This window comes from Hemibagrus wyckioides, linkage group LG05 (assembly GCF_019097595.1).
Source record: "Hemibagrus wyckioides isolate EC202008001 linkage group LG05, SWU_Hwy_1.0, whole genome shotgun sequence".
NCBI lineage: Eukaryota > Metazoa > Chordata > Actinopteri > Siluriformes > Bagridae > Hemibagrus > Hemibagrus wyckioides.
The window spans coordinates 7,679,611-7,697,377 of NC_080714.1; the positions used below are offsets into that span (position 1 = coordinate 7,679,611).

Here is a 17,767-nt window from a genome sequence, read left to right on the forward strand (position 1 = left end):
TGAATCTCTGAATATTTTATTTTTTAAAAACAACAACAACAACAAATCCACAGTAATTGCCTCAAACCTATTGACTTAATCAGAACGTTTAAAGAAATATTTGTTGTTATTGGAGTTAAGGCTTTGGAGTTGTAGCCCCCTCTGCTGTCTGCAAGGTGAACTGCAAGGAAGATATAAAACATCTCGTGACATGCAGTTTTAGGAAAATAATCGCTCGAAATGAAGTATTTTTATAATAGCACTATAACAAATGCGTTTTATTGCTCTAATACAGTGTGAACTCTACCATTGTTATGGTAAAGGATGACTTATTTATTTATAGTTTCATGATTATTATTTTTTTAAATTACCTTATTACCTATGCTTGTAAATTTCCCATTGGGATGAATAAACTATCTATCTATCTATCTATCTATCTATCTATCTATCTATCTATCTATCTATCTATCTATCTATCTATCTATCTATCATGTTAAGATAGTTCCTGTTATCATGCACTGTTATGTTATAGTGGTTCCTTCTCCTTTTCTAAGACAAAAACACACACAGCAAAACTGCAAACCTCTGTCACGAAAACCTCCTGACTTTTCTGACACTGCTTCCATAAACATCTCACAGAAAGCTTCACAATATCAACAATTATCCACATTTTTAAACATTTGTTTAAGTGAACATTTAATAAACTATTCAAGTCCCAGTAAATGAGCTGAATGTTTTAGATGGACATTCATTAATGTAAATCTGTAATGCAGATTACTGACACTACTAGAAGCAGGAGCCTTTATTATTATTATTATTATCGCCAAGGACAGTGGAATACTTTTCTTCACATATCCCAGCTGGGGAAGTTGGGGTCAGAGTGCAGGGGCAGCTAGGATACAGCACCCCTGGAGCAGAAAGGGTTAAGGGCTTTGCTCAGTTGCCAAATAGGGGCAGCTTGGTAGTGCTGGGGCTTGAACCCTGACCTTCCAATCACCAACCCAGACACTTAACCACTGGAGCCACCACTGCCCCAGAGCTACTGTTTAAAAAAAAAAAAGAAAAAAATTAATTAGCACTTTCCAGGTGCCCCAATCTGAAGGCATGAGTTTGTTGGCATTTCTAAACTGTCCGTAGTGTGTGAAAGTGTGTAATGACCACGCTATGGTTTGACACCTCATCCAGGGTGTCCCCTGCTTTGTGCCCTGAGTCCTGTAGGATAGGCTCCAGATTCCCCGGTGTAGGACAGAAAATGGATTGATGGATGGACATTCTGACCAATAGGACTTGAGAATTAAACTGCACTGGGATATAATTGGTCATAAACACCTCAGCAGACCCCATCCACATTATTAAAATTGCCTCTGCTTCAAGTTTTTTATTCTAAGGGACAAGGATAGAGATGAGAGAAGGAGAGCAGGCTGAGATATCATGTCAGAAATGCCATGGGCAGTTGCACGACAATGTTATGTGTAACAGTTTTACTAAGTTGTCTTTGAGTAATGATATGAATAATATAGCTCTCGAAACACTTTCAGCTTATTAACCTTTCTCAGACTGATCGAATGATTCTGTATGGATGCTTCAGGATTCCTGATGCACCTCACAGACCATAAATATAGTGAGATGTTAACGAGAAATGTTATTCGTGTCGGAAAAACAAGAAACAATGAAGTGAAAGGGGGAAAATGAGAAGACAGACAGATCTGGAAAAGCCATGAGTGATCACATAGGCAGAGGAGATCCGTCTAAACTGTGAACTTCAGACCAAGAGACACTGAAGATGGAGCAAGCAACAAGAAGAGCAAGTGATCAAGGTGAAAATAGTAGTGAAATTATAAAGGTCTTGATAGTGGATGTAGAAAATCCTTTTCACAGATTGACCACACACACACACACACACACACACACACAATTGAAAAAGGCAGAATTCATATAAAAAGCACACAGGTTTTTATTGCATATCAATTTCATGTATAAATTCTTCATAGCATTGGAAAGATTACATTTGGTATACATATCTATTCTACAGAATTAACATCAGAATCATGTCTTTTCCATGAAATTTCTCTAAAGTACATCTTCAATAATCACAAGCATCAAAAAAAAAAAGAAAAAAAAAAGAACTGCAATTATCAGAATTTTCGTTATTATTCTACAATCCTTTCATTTTTTTTTCTCATTATTTCTCTCCCACAAGCATAATGTTTAATTCAATAACCATCTGCCTGTTGCAGGTAAGGCAGTTAACAGGACTTAAAGTCAAACCTACTAACCTAACCACATGTACAATAAGTGCATCTACAAATTCAGTAATTTTTTATGACCTTTTTTTTTTTTTTTTTACCTCCTTTTTAATTTAAGATACACATTTCACAAATGGACACCATTATGACCGCTAAAACACAAGTCATGCACAACAGTTTTCTTTCAATAAACAGAACAGAAGCGATATACAACTCAGATCCAAATGAAACAAGCACCATCTATTTTCAAACTCATGTTTTAAAACGAATTTGCAGACGAATGCAACAATTTCTTTTCTTTTTTTTTTTAATAACACTATACAGTTTTTAGAGGAACCATAACGAGTTATGGCTTTACATTTGTTTTGTGTTGTAACAGTTGGGGGTGGGGGGGTGGTTTGGGGAGTACACCAACTTTCATATCGAGACCAGTTTGGGACGGTTCGTCGTGGATCTATTTCTCCACCACCTACAGCGCTTGTGTATTACAGTAGTATGTGACATCATGAACCTCGACATATGCAGTATGATTAAATCTCTCCAGCTAGGCCAGTTTAGGTGTGAACAGCTAGCTACCGGGTCAATATGGAAAACGACACAGAGACGCCTTCGCCATCTAGTGGCAAAGAAAGACAACAGCGCTCTGCAATAGTACTGAAATAAACTCTCTCTATCCAGGGCAGTACACAATGTGTGGTTCATAATGTTTTCCCCAAATGTGCGACACGATGTTCATGAATAAAGTGTGGCTGAAGTGTTTGTTTAAAACCAAGTGGCTTTATTTGGAGAATTTGAAGGGACACAGATGAGATCAGGAGTGCTGTGTATTTTAAGTGCTATTTGCACACATTTGAGACCATATGCAAAGAAAAAAGAAAAGGCTGCGATGGACGAAGTAATAACGACAGATTTGACTTTTTTTTTTCTTTTCTTTAATTGCCATCCGAAGAAGAAAAGTAATGCTAGAGGTCTGATACATTAGCAACACATTGAATCTATTCTACACATTCATCATGAGTTTGTGTTTCGTTGTTGTCTTTATTTGTACGATTCATGCGCTGGATTCACAGTTCAGTAGAGTTGCACGAGGACTCCTGAGTCCTGGCACTTGGGTAACATGCGTGTTTTTAAGGGCTGTGCTTCCTGCTCAACCCTGAACTACACTCACCTATCAGCGTTAGAAATAGAAATTTCCCAGCTCACCGTTTGATCCTGTTGATTTAATCCCATTCCAGCCCCTTCGATTAACAGCAGCTGCTTATGTTTTGTAAAAAATAATAATAATAATAATAATAATAAAATTGAATGGAAAAAAAAAAATAAAACACAGTTGCATCCAAGGTCCACATTTTTAGCTCGGTGCTGATGGTTTGTAAGATGCCATCACACAATTTGGATTTGTTTTGGATACAGTGGCATGCTGTTTCCTATTCAACACACAGGACCGGACGCTGTTAGAGAGACTGACGTGACCATTCTTTTGCTGTTTTTTAAAACGGGCGGACTAAAACAGAAAGCAAAACTGACTATAGCAGTACAAATATAATGCCCCACCATTCAAGTGACCTGATGCTTTAATCAAAGGATTCATTTAAAAAAAATGAAAAAGAAATCAACCATTTGTTCAACATCACACACTGTATGTACAGTTTAAAATGGTCGAGCAAGAGAAAAATAAAAACAAACCTCACAACGAACACAAACAGACTGGTGCCGACGCCAAACTTATAAATAAAATAGGTGATTTTGTCATTTACATTTTGGCATACCGGTCTCTATACAATATCCTTCAGAGCATTAATGAGATTAAAAGTCTCAGTCATAGATTCAATTCCTTCAACAACTGGGTGAAACTGGGTCAGTTTTTCTTTACTTTTTTTTTTTTCTAGAATCATATTTTTCTATAATGATGAAACAACTAAAAATAAATAGAAATCAAATGCACCTCAAATCAAATACATAGAGTGAGCAGGCAATAAGAGAGAGAGAAAAAAACCCTACGAAAACAGCATATAATAACCACTGGGAAATAAAAATAAATGATTGTCCAGGAAAAAAAAAAGGGGGTTATTTGGCACACAACACTCTTTGCTATGAATTTTTTCGAAATTATTTTGTACATCTTACATTATCATACAAATTTGGTCCTTCACTAAATAATTATATTAACAATTTAAGCACAGCAGTGCTCGAAAGAAAACAATACTGTTGATCAAAGAACAAATCACATACAAAAAAAAAAGAGAGAGTGTTTCGAATGCATGAGAACGTTGGGAGGAGAATAATTTAACGCTTTCTTCAGAAAAAAAAAAAAAAAACTGTGTACAGTTAAAATGGCAATAATAACAGTAACAAGGTTAAGGTGATATGTTGAGTTGAGCAGCCATGCTTTGAGCGTTGCTACTGTTTCTACCACTCTGATGATGATCAACACAATCAAAGAGGAGGGATGTGATTAGCGGTGGATTCTGTTTATGTCTGTGGCTCATTTGAATTTTTTTAAAGAATATATATATATATATATATATATATATATATATATATATATATATATATATATATATATATATATATATATATATTGTTAATCCTTATCCATTATAAATTGGTTCTACAGTGCAGTTTATGGAAACATATGTTCAGACCTTGTCTTGGTTCGGCAACATACACTCTCATGGTCTGTTCGTGCCACTGCATGGAATACAGTTTGGGGACTCGATCATATCAGATCAGTATACATGACAAAAATACTTTCTGTTTCCTTTTTTCTTTGCTCTTTCATCACTTTAATAAGCACGGCTGTCCGTATGAGAAATGATGAATGACACAGATTTGTGATGTCACTGGGATACATGGGCGCTTTTTTTTCCCCGGACTGAGTCTCTGAGGAGAAAACTGCAGAATGAGCTTTAAAACAGATCTTGAGTTGGACAGAGTGAAGTGGTGTGGTCAGTCTTTTGTCTCTCTGTTGTGGGAAGGAGATATCTACAGCTCTACTGGTTCATGTCTCTGTTTCAGCTAACAGTCTTTCAGCTAAGCTCCTCTCCCCTTTTCCCAGTCGAAGTGGTGATTCATCTACTGAAAGCATCACTGGTCTTCATGTGCTATTGTAACACATGCATCTGCTTCGTGGTGGTCTTTACCCATTCCTACTGTCCTCTCTCTCTCTCACTTTCTCCTCCTCATCCTTTCCCTCCGACCACTCGCCGTCTCCTTGCACTCTGGGCTTAGATATGGTTGAGTGGGTGAAAGGAGCTGGTTTCTGAAGGGCCTCCTCCCATGTTCAGCCAGGCGTCTAGTGAGTTCTGGGAGGATGGATGCAGGGGGTTGTTCTCCGACAGAGAGAGCATCATTGCATAAGCCTGCGAGAGGAAAGGGGCACACAGTGGAGCAGCATATTTAACCTATAGTCTTCACAAAGCATTTCAAATCTCATTCAGACATTTAAAGAAGCAGTTTGTAATTTTTAGAGCCCTTTGCTGCCTGTAAGGTAAAATGCGACTGCAGTTAAAAAATACTAGCAGCTCTGTCCTGGGTGGAGTTAACTGAGACTTGAAAATTAAAAATATATTATCTGGCAGTATTGCCATTCTCTAGAATGTAGAAAATCAAAAAATTACAAAATGTGTCATATATTACAAATATTATATTGTTTTTTAATTAGAATTAATCAAGATACTATATGTATAAAGTTAGTGGTTTGAGTCTATATGGTGTTACAGTCATAAGTGTTAGTTATTATAATGTTATTTAGTTATCCTGCAAACATTAAAATAGAGAAAGAATGTAAGAAAAAAGAGAGAAAGAGAGAAATCATTCTTGATTCTTTTCACAATGCAGTCAAATGCAGTATCTAACACCTAAGAAAAGCAATCCTTTTATAGTTGATTGTTCTGTCATAAACTTCAGAGGTAAGCTCTGCTATGAAACCCTGAATTTCTTGAAATTAGTCAGCTAGCATATTGACACAAATGAAGTGACCCCTCACTTTTTGCCTTAGGTGGGTGCAAAGGCATACCTGAGTTTTAGCCTGCCTCAAGAGTGTTTCTTTCAGCGCCTCAGATTCTAAGGAGGTGTTAAAAATGTCTTTAACATCAAATGGCTCGTCAGCAGGCTTATGGAGCTCCAGGCCCTTTGGAAAGCCAGGCAGAGGCTCCAGATCTAACAGGCCTGCGTCCTCCTCAATACACCTGCACGAGGAAGGAGGGACGAGGGGTTGGGGAGAGGGGAGGGAACCCTCAGTTAACCCAATCAGAACGGCTGTTAAAGCCGGATAAGGCGTGATTATGTGGCGCATGCACATGGTGTTAATGGAGGGATGGCATGGAGTGATGGTGTCACAAAGTGCACATACATGCAGGTAGAGTAATACACAACCATGCACAACTAGATATCAACAGCAGTTAGTTTCATTTCAGTCTCCTAAGCTGGTTGGCAAATTGAATTATCTGCGATATCACGCTCCCTAACAGGTTGATCAATTTCAGTACCTGCATTTTAATCAGAGGTTTAGAATTTTGTATTTTTTTGGTCTCAGAGTCTGCTTTAACTATTTAGAATATCAAAGAGAAAATCGTGTTAGTCATGTTAGATATTGGAAGTAATGTTAGATTTGGAATAATCATTATTGCCAGCACTAAATAAGAAAGCAAATATTATTGGAGGAAAACTATGTCATCCCATAGTGCATATTGATTCATCAAAAAGAAATGACTGAAATCTTATTCTTGTGCTTGTAATGTAATTAAACTCATCCCTTACAAACATTAATAGAGCAAAAAATGACATCATCTGGTGTTCACTTTGTTGCTTATCATGCAAATAATTTGCTCTTCTTTCCACATTTGAATGGACATGAAAGATGAATGAGATCTATTCGGGTGAGAGCCGAGTGTGATCTATCTTACCTGCGTGGGTGTTCGTAGGTCATGGAGAGCGGAGCGGCTTCCTCATCGTCATCGTAAGTGCCTTGCACCATGGTGGCGGGAGAAGTCATCTCGTCCTGGGACTTTTCTGTTAGTGAGCCCTCCTCGTCTTCATCATCTCCCTCCGCTTCCTCCTCCTCCTCCTCGAGCTTGGAGTCCGTGATGGCGTGGCTTTCAGGACGCTCATCCTCTGTCATTTCTGACCTATAACATTCCCAGATTAAAATGTGGGTCAAGATTATATATATGGCTTATGTTTTAGCTCAGTTATGTTTTACAGTATAATTAATAATTATTAGATAATAAGCCTGAAAATTTCCTAACAATGGCCTCTATTAAAAACGAGAGATGGTATCTATTAATATCAATCAAGTACACACATTACTTCCACATCTCTCATTTTAGCTTTTTTTTTTCATTTTATTGCACAAATATTACATACAGACCTGGTACTGAAGTCTACATTTGACACAGTAAGCTGAGGTTTTCTACTACAACATAAGCTCATATAACTAAATGAGCTTACTCCATCTCTCCTCAGATGGACTATTTTAGCCTCTGAGGCCTGTGATGGCAGATCTACTGTCATAGAGCAACTGCCAAATATCACCACTGTGTACCGTGTTCCAGCCACCCAATTACTATCCATCATTGCTGAATGACCTGTGATTTCCCTGCCAGGCTTTAGCCTGAAAACATGCAGGGCCCCCGAATGACAAACACACACATTGTGTAATTAACGACAGACGTTTTGGCGATGATAAATTAGCTAATCCCAGAAAGGCGAGACGGGCCAGTCCAGGAGGGTCAGATCCAATCATCACAGCCTGTCTCGGTGCCACAGAGTTCCACAGAAAACGTCTGCTCTGCAAAGCACCTATCAGCACCATACCGTTCCATTACTACTCTTTCAATTTTACTTGGTCACTCTCTCGTTCTTTTCAAACCTTCCAGTTCCTCAAACAGTCATGATCTCACTGGCTTTACAGAGTCTGTCCCCTCAAGTTGTTTTGCCTTCAAAGCAGTCCATCGTAGCAGACTATAATGACAAGCGCTCAGGAGAGAGGCATCAGCTGGCTATGTAAGGGGTGGACTTATGAAAAAAAAGGAAATGGGACTCAAGAAAGACTGCTTGTTTTCCATTTTCCGTCAAGCTTAAATATCGCATAATCAAATTGGGTCCTGGCTCAGGAGAAAGTCCATGGCGTGCGGAAGACATCGACAGGCCTGCCACAGACCTGTGCTTTGTCTCTCAGTCTAAACATGTCAGAACACTGTTTGCCTTAGCTGGAGGGAGGAGATGTGGGGCTCCATCAATGTAGTGCACAGATAAATGCCTCAATCTGAGGGTCCCCAGGGACGCCTAAACCTGAAGGTCTGGCTCAAACCCCCCACCCCAATCTGTCACGATCAGTCAAGGGGGGCCAGACCGGACACAGCATTTAACCACCATCAGTCCAACAGCGCTCACCTCCAACACTAGCAAATTCTGATCCTTTTCTGACAAAAGCAAAAGGAAGACAGACAAAAAGGAAGTGTGGAGGAATGTGCCGGCAGACTGTCACGTCCATCAAAACAGAATTAGAGAAACTGAAAGAGCTAGAGGAAATGACAACTAAATATTAAGGATGATAGAAAGACACGGAAATGAATGATGCAGAGAGGACTCAGAGGAGCAGTGATCCTGCAGCTGCCTGTCTGTCTCGACTGGAGCGATTTGCAGAGAGACAGAAAACAGAGCACTTATTTGAATTACAGATATTAAAATGCCAGGCTTGCCGTTTCTAGACAGGGACAAGACTATTGATCCCAGATGGCAGAGTGAGAGCTTTCATGTGTCTAGATGAGGCCAGGGTATCAAGGCTGAAATTAGGCAGGACCATTATATGTCATAAGAAGAAGTCATACATCTGTGTTTTTATTTACACAGACATCACAAAACTGTTTCACAGAACATTTCTCCAAATTTTCTTGAGTTTAGCCAGTCAACTCTGAACAGAACTCTTTGCACACACCCTCATCATGGCAACAATGATTTTATTTGGTGTTTTCATGTACTGCCCAGCACATATGTGGCTAAGTGTAATATCAGGTATAGGTCTCTGAAATGCTGCACCTCTTTCTCTGATGTTTTAAAATAAAAGTTGCGCATCCAGAGGTTCACATTTAAGAATGCAAAGTAAGCACATTCCACATGCAGCCACTAGGGAGCAGGCTTTAACCTCACAAAAGACTGAGCTTCAAGACTCTGCTCATGCCTGTGAGTTATGTTCTTGGTTACTATAGCTTCAAAACACAACAGGAATGTATGTGTATGCATTTCTACCTTTTCTCTGAGGAGCTGCAGGCCTGGTTCAGCTCACTGTTGGAGATAAAATTTCTAATCTCTGAGAAATACGAGTCCTCTTTTTCGTCTAAAAGTGCGTGATTGTCAGGTTCGGAGTTTGGAGAGGAGATATTTGTTCCCAAATTTGAGAGAATCCCGGAGTGTTGGCTCACTGACACACAAACAGTACAGAACAGAGAGAAACAGAGATTATTACTCACTGTTTATACAGTATAATTCCACACATAAATATATCATCTATTTCATAGCACAAAGTTTATTTCAGCAAAAATGATCTTATAAGTCAAGACAACAGAGCACCCTTTGACTAGTGTGTGGAGGATATGTTTACCTGGGATATTCTCATGCTCGTGTTTCTTTAAGTGGCGGTCCAGGTTGGTCTGCTGACCAAAGCAGCGGTTACACAGGTGGCACTTGAAAGGCTTCTCTTTATTGTGGATGTTACGAACGTGTCGCTGGAGGTTGGACGAGATGCTGAAGGAACGGTCACAGTATTTACATCTGCAGAGAGAGCAAGAGAGAGAGAGAGAGAGACAGGGACAGAGACAGGGAAGGGGGGGTTGTTGGGTTAGAAAGAGAATTAGAACCCTAAATGAGGTCCCTGTTCAGCTATATAAACAGCAATCACTAGCTGTAGAATGCCTCAGTATAAACATGGCCAACACATTACAGGCAATTGGACTCTTTAGGTGGGGACACATTTGTCATCGTAGCTCTGACAGTGAAATCAGAGCATGGGCAGCACTCTTCGCCTCCATATTTTTTTTTAAGTTTCTTAAGCCAGTTTTAAATGACTAGGTCCTGTAATCAGTGGCAGTCAGACTTACTGACATTTATAAATATGTAACGTACAGAATGAAAGTTTCAAATATGACAATATAATTTTAAAACACACATTCACAGACGTCTGATGACTTGTGTATTGCATATGTGCTTAGAGAAGCAACTTTCTTTCACTGAGCAACATTTGAGAGCTGCTGTGAATTACTCCACCCTGTGGCTGAGAGTGCTGCTGCCTATGTCTAGTGCTAACATGTAGGTGTACCTAGAGAACCTATGGTTCTCATATGCTCATATATCAGGGCCCTCTTATCTATGTTTTTGTTAGATGCCTGTGTTGTGTGAAATGAGTTAGAGTACAAATGTGGACAGTCTCAGGGATGTTGATGTCTGGTATGAGTATCACTGGCTTAAAAATCTTTATAGACCTCTAATGTATACCACAAAGCTTCATATTATTTCTTTTCCCAGGAAACAAGGCTTTCTGCAGTACTGATTTCCTAGCTCAGACTGAATATAATCAGAATGTTCTTATCATGTTATTCTAATCAGCTTCTACAAATACATAAAAGCAAAAATATTTCCAGAAAATTGAACAGATTAAATATTTCACCAACCAAGTTCTCAGAACTGTAAAATGAAGTGGATGTTCTACAAACATTAAATTAATAATTGGGTTGATGGGTAACTTAAAGAAAACCAACCTGTTTTGCTTCCGTGCAAAACTAATAACAAAACCAACTGAGCTTCCTCATTACTTTTTGCAAAAGATGAATGCGATTCAAATTCTATTTTTGTTTTTTCAGCCTAATCATTCAGAGAATAAATTAAAGAGGAGGTTAAAGTGTATTGACTAGATCATTAACTTGCTATAAGCTGGATGGGTACTCTTTAGTGACTGTTGTGTATAAGCACATTTCTGGCACTGAGTAACTAGCCCTGAGGGCCATGGTTTAGGCTCCTCCAGTTGGTCTCTTTGGCCTGCTTGTTCGCGACGACAGTCTATCCAGAATAGGCCGGAGAACATCAATTTAACGTGCTGATAAACAAACACGATGGCGAGGTCGTGTCAAGAACCCTGCCGGACAGTGGCCCTTTTGTTGGGTGGCCCTGCTCGATCTACACTCCTGCGGCTGGCTTGCAAGATTGACTTTCAGGCCTAATTGCTTTGGGAAAATCACTCGTCATCAAGTGCTCAGAATCAAGATGCAGGCCTCTTTTCATGTTCCAATTTATTTTCAGGAGTGGGTGTGTGTGTGCGTCTCTGTGTGAAGTTCCAGACTTGGTGCATCATGGTTCATAGAGAATGGTAAAATGCCAAGACAGCGTTCTTTCTTTGTTTAATGGCCTTTTCTACCCTCTGTTTAGTTTATTTTTATTAGCCTGTCCAAGGGGACTTTCAATTACTTCATCATCTTTGAGTTTTTCCTCCAGTGTTACAAGGACTGTACATGGAGCGTTACAATCTGAATGGGGTCTTTCAATGGTCAGCACTACTAGGCCAATTTCACTGCAAAGAGCAGAGGCGATAGCATCTCAAGCAAGGCAAATAACCTACTACAATGAAGCATGAAGACGGCTGAGTGCAGTCCAGCTCTGATACTAGCCTGCCTCAGCGTTATTTCCCTCAAAGTGGGGAGGGGAGATGATGATGATGATGATGTCTACCATTTGTTAGGGTAAATTGTTTCTAAACGAGCTAATCAAGGGATTGTTGTGAAGGAGCCAACCATACAGTGACCATGTCCCATGGGAGGCTCCCTATCTCGCCGACTGCTTCCACAAAGCACAGCGGTAGACATGTGGAGAGATTTTGTCTGAACCCGCTTTCGGTTTCCCGGAACAGAGCCTTAAATTAACTTCCAGAAGGTATATCCAAAAGAGAAATACAAAAAGAACTTATGTACAAAACAATAAACAATGTATGTTAAGAATGTTAACCTCCTCAGACAATAAGCCCTTTGATTTTTATTAAGACTTCCAATATCATTGCATGAACTTTTAATGATGCACAAAGCCAGGCATGCTTCATCTAGACCTCTACAGCATCTTAAACTTCACTTTGTCAATCTAGATTTGATTAACCTGACAGAGAAAGGAGAAACTGGCCATCAAACCTGCAGGTTTGTGTTAATCTTCCTCCATTAGCCTGATGCTCTACTTAAGGCTATAGCGTCCAGTAAATCCCCCTCTTCAGAACACTCTCATCCTCACGGCACAGGGCAGTGCATGGCTGGAAGGTAGCCAAATCTGTGATAATTAAGCTCCTCTATAAACATTGCAAGGATGTCTCTAGGGTGCTATTACGGGCCAACATTGTCCAGAGCTTGCACTGCCCCTTTAACTCCACAACATCTGCACAGACAGAATTAATCTTCCTTCTCTTTCTCGACCTCCCATTTTTCTTTTCTTTTTTCTTTTATTCAGTCTTGGGTGTCTCTGCATCACCAGCCCATGCACTGTAGCTTGTGCTGAACAAACAGCAGAAATGTTCCCATTTTTCTTAAGGCATTTTGTGTCAGAGTGTCAGACAAGTTTGAGTGAAATATTTTCTCTTGGTTTTCCAAAATAGACATGTCACCAGCAGGAGTAAACTGCTAGATTATGGAGTGATGGTGACACTTCACTATGTTTGGATTGGTAGACTGTATAGACTTAAGTGGCTGAAGTTACCTCTATGTGTGGTTTTGTGTTAGAAGCAGAAATGGGGATGACTTTTAGGGCTTTATATTTGAGTGCTTTTGAGCGGCTTACCTGTAGGGCTGCTCTCCTGTGTGTGTTCGTAAGTGCCTGGTAAGATTAGCCGACCTGGGAAAGATTTTCCCACAGTACCTGCACCAGAAGAAAATGGATCTTGAGCACGGTTCTGGTTAATACATAATGCTTGTTTGCAAATATGTTTAATTGAAATAGGAGGAATTTAAAATGGCTGTATTGAAACTCCAGCCTGAGATAAATGGCTTGTGCTTACCTGCAGGCATAGCGTTCTTTGCCTTTGCGGAGGATAGCATCAGACAGTGAAGGAGGAGGGGAGCGGAAGTTAAAGAGGTGATGTGAGGAGTGCTGTAGCGAATTGGGAGCGTCCAGTTTCAAAGTGCCAAAGTTCTCCAGCTTCTCAGTCATGTTCTCCATTGCAGACACCTAAAAAGAAAGGAGATCCTGATAAGATACATACTTATGTTTTATGGCAAGTTGAGGAGTAGTCTGACAGATCGCAATGACATATAAAACACTGCAGTGAAGTCTGAAATTTCAGGAGAATAAAGCAGTCTTATTGACAGTTTAAGAGTCTCTCTGAGGTTGTATCGAACCACTTCAGTGCATGTGATCTCCATGTCAATCCAAAAGCTCTAAAAGAGAATGATTTTTTTTTCCAGTCTGGGGACTTCCCCTAACTGCTTTTAGGGCACCTACAGACAGAGTTTTATTTCTGTAATCTGAACCATATATACCCAATCTTTTGCCTCTTTCAATGGGAATTCTTTTGTTGGTGGTGAGGGGGATGTGGAAGCTTAGTGGCTTAGGACTACTTATCAGAAGGCTGTGAGCTCGAATCCCAGGTCCACCAAGCTGCCATTGTGGGCCCCTGAGCCAGGCCCTCAACCCTCAATTGCTCAGTAAAAGTGAGAAAAAATTGAAGTTGCTTTGGATAAGTGTATTTGCCAAATGCCGTAAATGTAAGGTGGCTTTAACTATAATTAACCATTAATTTGTTCTGAAAAAATGACCAATAGATCTTTAGTGGTACAAAATATGACCTACTGAAAATATTTTGTTTTGCCTGCTACCTGATGAATACAATGATTTAGATGGCGGGGGCTCTGGCAGAGAGCAGGGGAGTTTTGCATCATTACGAGACAGGGCGGAAGGCCGGAGGAAGCTGTATATCAGAAGGTCGAGTCTTGATTGTGCTGTTCAAGAGTCACCTCCCTGACCTATGCCACGTTAGCAGCCACTCGAGCAGCCCCCTGGGAACCCCCAGCCCTCCACTTTGTTCCCAACAAGTCTCAGAAAGAAGCCTCTGAATGAGCTATTCACCTCTGAGAACGGTAAGCGTACAATGCAGTTTAAGATACCCCTCGCTGATAGCCCTTCCCCATTAGACACAGAACAAAGGCTTAGCTATGTGTCTCGATGGCCAAAAACAGCTTACATCCTTCCTGCTTTTGGAATATGAATAAACATGGAGACAGACAAACTGTCTCAATTTATTTATTTATGTCTGAGTACCTTCATTTCATCACTCCACCAATTAAGCATGGGATAAAGCTGGACCACTGAATGTATAATATGCTGGTCTTATAATTCTATAATCAGGACTATAATTTATTTTTATTCCTTTATTCACTGTTGAACTATTTTCTTATAGTTCAAACAGTAATTCGTATCAGTAGTCCAAATAAATTTCATTATTTTATTTTCACATTTATTATATGGGTGTTGTGAGTCATTATACTGTATTTGTTGTGTATGCGTCTGCTATACATGTCTGGCACTCCTCCCTTCATCATTGTGAGGATATAAGGTGCATGGGAAAGAGAGTAATCATAAACATCTCCTAAGCATCCAAAACAATGCTCTCTCGAGAATCACGTCTACCCAGCTGTCCTCATGCCACATGGAGGAGAGGAGGCTAAGAAGGAGGAGGGAGGTAGATGAGAAAAAGAGAAAGACAAATGGAGAAAGAAGGGCTTGGGGTGTGGGGGAGCCAGCTCCACATCGATAGTGAACAGATTTACAGGGCAGATAAAACAGTTCCCAACAAGAGAGGCCATTCTCCTGCACACAAACACAGGAAGTGTCTGATGGACATGCAGACATTATCTAGGCGGCCAGAGCAAAAAAAAATGGTAGGAAGTTATTTAGCAGTGGCCCTCCGAGTAGAGCTACACAGAAACAATGCTCTGACTAAACTTAGCTGTGCTTCAACACTACATGGGACAACTTGCTTCAATTCAAAAGGTCATTAATAATAATATTTTCATTTTAGCATCGCTCAAAGGTGGGCAAAATATGAAATGCTACCAGAAACAATGAAGGATTGTTTTTCAAAGCAGAAGATAATAAACTGAACTTTACACACTCTTAATAGTAGAAAGGGCTATACACTTTCAAGATTATCATAAATCTTTGATAAAAATCCAATCCAATTAAAATGCACTTCTACCTTATCATGGCTCAATTTCAAACAAAATAGTAGGTAGGTTTACACATTAAGTTCCAGAGCGATGAACAGAACAAACACAATACTAGAGGTATTACATCCATATACATATTATAGCAAGCATTAATCTTAAGCATTAATCTTTAGCTTGTTGCAACAGGAATAAACATTTTTGAAGAACCCTTTCATTGTGTGAAGATTAATAAAAAAAAAACTTGGGGGCAATAACATATTTTAAATATTAAAAACTTGATATCCACATTCATTACTTGCATTATTACCTGCATTATAATGTTATCATTACCACTGCATGCTGCATATGTACTATGGTATGCAAAGGAATTCAGCATATTAAATGTAGGCTTTGATTTTAATTCACAACTGCCCCAAGAAGATCAGATTCCTTTATTTTAGGTTCCAGATATCTATGCTAATTAGATAGCAGAACCAGAGGTAACATATGTGCGTGCAGATACCTGAGGGTGGAAGAGCAGTGGAGACGGTCTTAGGTACTTCTCCTTCAGGGCTCCTACAGGATCTATCAGCTTCCTTTTCTCCACCCTGCTGGACAACAACACAGAGGGTTACGTATGAATGAAGGAAATCGCAACGATTCCTTGTCTGGTATATAAATCTAACACCAATTTGTATCGCAGAGCAGAAAATTCTGACCATCATCCTAAAATTGTAGTGTGACCCCATCGGATGAAAATACCTGTAGATGGGATCCATGAAGAAGGGCGAAGGCTTGGCATAGTGGAGTGAGGGCTGCTGCTGAGGAGGAGGTTGTGGAAGGGACACTTGCTGCTGAGGCATCTGGGGTTGGTGGAGGTTCTGAGACTGGTTTAATACTGGATGCTCCTCTTTAGCAGGCATCTTGCAGTTGGTGCTATGGACGTGATTCTTACGCTGCTCAGGTGTTCCACCATTCTGACTGGCTCTGCTCCGGCCTCCAATGCTCAGATCCAGAGGCTGATCCTCACCGCTGGGAAGAAGTGCACTAGAGGGCTTGCTGGAGGGTGGAAGGAAAGACTTGACTTCCTTGGGCTTGGTGGTGAGGTCAAAGGGTGACTCTGCAGCAGTGGTGGTAGCCATTTTTTGTATGTGCTCACGAGGTGATTTGGGTTCTGGTTTTAGGAACATGTTGGGGTTGAGTGCTCTGTCTGTGAAAGGGTACAAGGAATGTGGAAAGTTGGGTAAGAACTGAAAGGGGAACATGGAAGGGTAAGACAAGGAGCCCATTTTTTTCTCCTGCAAGCCCATAAAGCCTGGCCCAAAGTACTTTTCTGCAATGGAAGCGATGGCTTTGATAGAGTCGGTTGTGGCACCAGTAGGTGGGAGTGCCTGCTCATCAGGAGGGGGGAAGAAGGAATGCTGAGAAGAGAGGAAAGGACGGTCGTGAGGAAGGTTACCTGAGCTGGACACTGACACTACATTGCTGTTGACCTCCTCTTGTTTGCCTTCCTGTCTGTGTTTTCTTCGGCTCTTCTCTCGCTCACTTTCCGCCTCGCTGTCCAGATCAGAACCAGAAACTGTGCCAGTGGTGGTGTCTAGATCAGTGCCGCTGGTGGTGTTAACATCCTCTAAGTCGCTGCCATCAGACATGTCACTCATTTTCACCTTATTCTTGCTGTCTGAAATGGACAGATCCTGCTTAGACTCACGATTCACCTCTGACTGGCTAAGGCCGCTACCTGCATTGCCATTGGTATTGCTAACAGATGTGACCATTGGGAGAGCAGGAGCATCAAGGGGACTATGAGGAAGCTTCCCATCTTGACTGTTACTCAGTGGACTTTTTAGTAATGGGCTAGGGGGTAACAATGTGGGTCTAGGATACAGTGATGGTGGAAATATCCCTGTGAAGCTATGGGAAAGTGATGGGAATGCAGGAGGGGCAGTAGAGAAGGGCAGGCCGGGATGATGCGGCCGAGATGGGAAGTAATCACCAAAGCCAAGTCCACCGTGATTCAGGCCAGGCGGCTTGGATTTGCCCATGATTGGACTGGAGGTCATAGGGATGCCTGGCGTGAATATGCCTCCAGGACTATAATGGTTCTTTCCCTCGCAGAAGCGCCGGTGCTTATTGAGGGAGGAGGTAGTGCTGAACATTTGCCCACAGTCCTTGCACTTGATCTGGGTGCGGCAGTCTGCATGCATTCGCTTGTGGCGGCACAGGTTGGAAAACTGGGTATAGGACTTGTGACACACCTCACCTGGTAGAACACACATGCCTGATTAATTCTATTAACATACTGTAATTAGACTCATCAGGCGAATTCATTATCAATGTATGCAAGTTACTCATTCTGTTTAACATTCTAAA

The 17,767-nt window shown here is 40.6% G+C and overlaps 1 protein-coding gene across 6 annotated transcripts in view; it reads right to left on the reverse strand.

Annotated features, from left to right (window-relative positions):
* Positions 1 to 2,271: 2,271 nt before the first annotated feature.
* Positions 2,272 to 17,767, reverse strand: part of prdm16 (PR domain containing 16) — a 157,940-nt gene continuing 142,444 nt past the window's right edge. For 2 of the 6 annotated variants that reach the window (XM_058389629.1, XM_058389633.1), the window contains 9 exons: positions 16,157 to 17,675; positions 15,918 to 16,005; positions 13,249 to 13,418; positions 13,032 to 13,109; positions 9,829 to 9,998; positions 9,477 to 9,648; positions 7,133 to 7,354; positions 6,244 to 6,415; positions 2,272 to 5,587 (listed from right to left, as the gene is read on the reverse strand). In XM_058389629.1, the coding sequence (XP_058245612.1) occupies positions 5,453 to 5,587; positions 6,244 to 6,415; positions 7,133 to 7,354; positions 9,477 to 9,648; positions 9,829 to 9,998; positions 13,032 to 13,109; positions 13,249 to 13,418; positions 15,918 to 16,005; positions 16,157 to 17,675 (2,726 nt within the window). In that variant the 3' untranslated portion in view covers positions 2,272 to 5,452. The remainder of the gene's footprint in view (positions 5,588 to 6,243; positions 6,416 to 7,132; positions 7,355 to 9,476; positions 9,649 to 9,828; positions 9,999 to 13,031; positions 13,110 to 13,248; positions 13,419 to 15,917; positions 16,006 to 16,156; positions 17,676 to 17,767) is intronic. The other 4 variants (XM_058389634.1, XM_058389631.1, XM_058389630.1 and 1 more) reach the window with 4 other exon arrangements.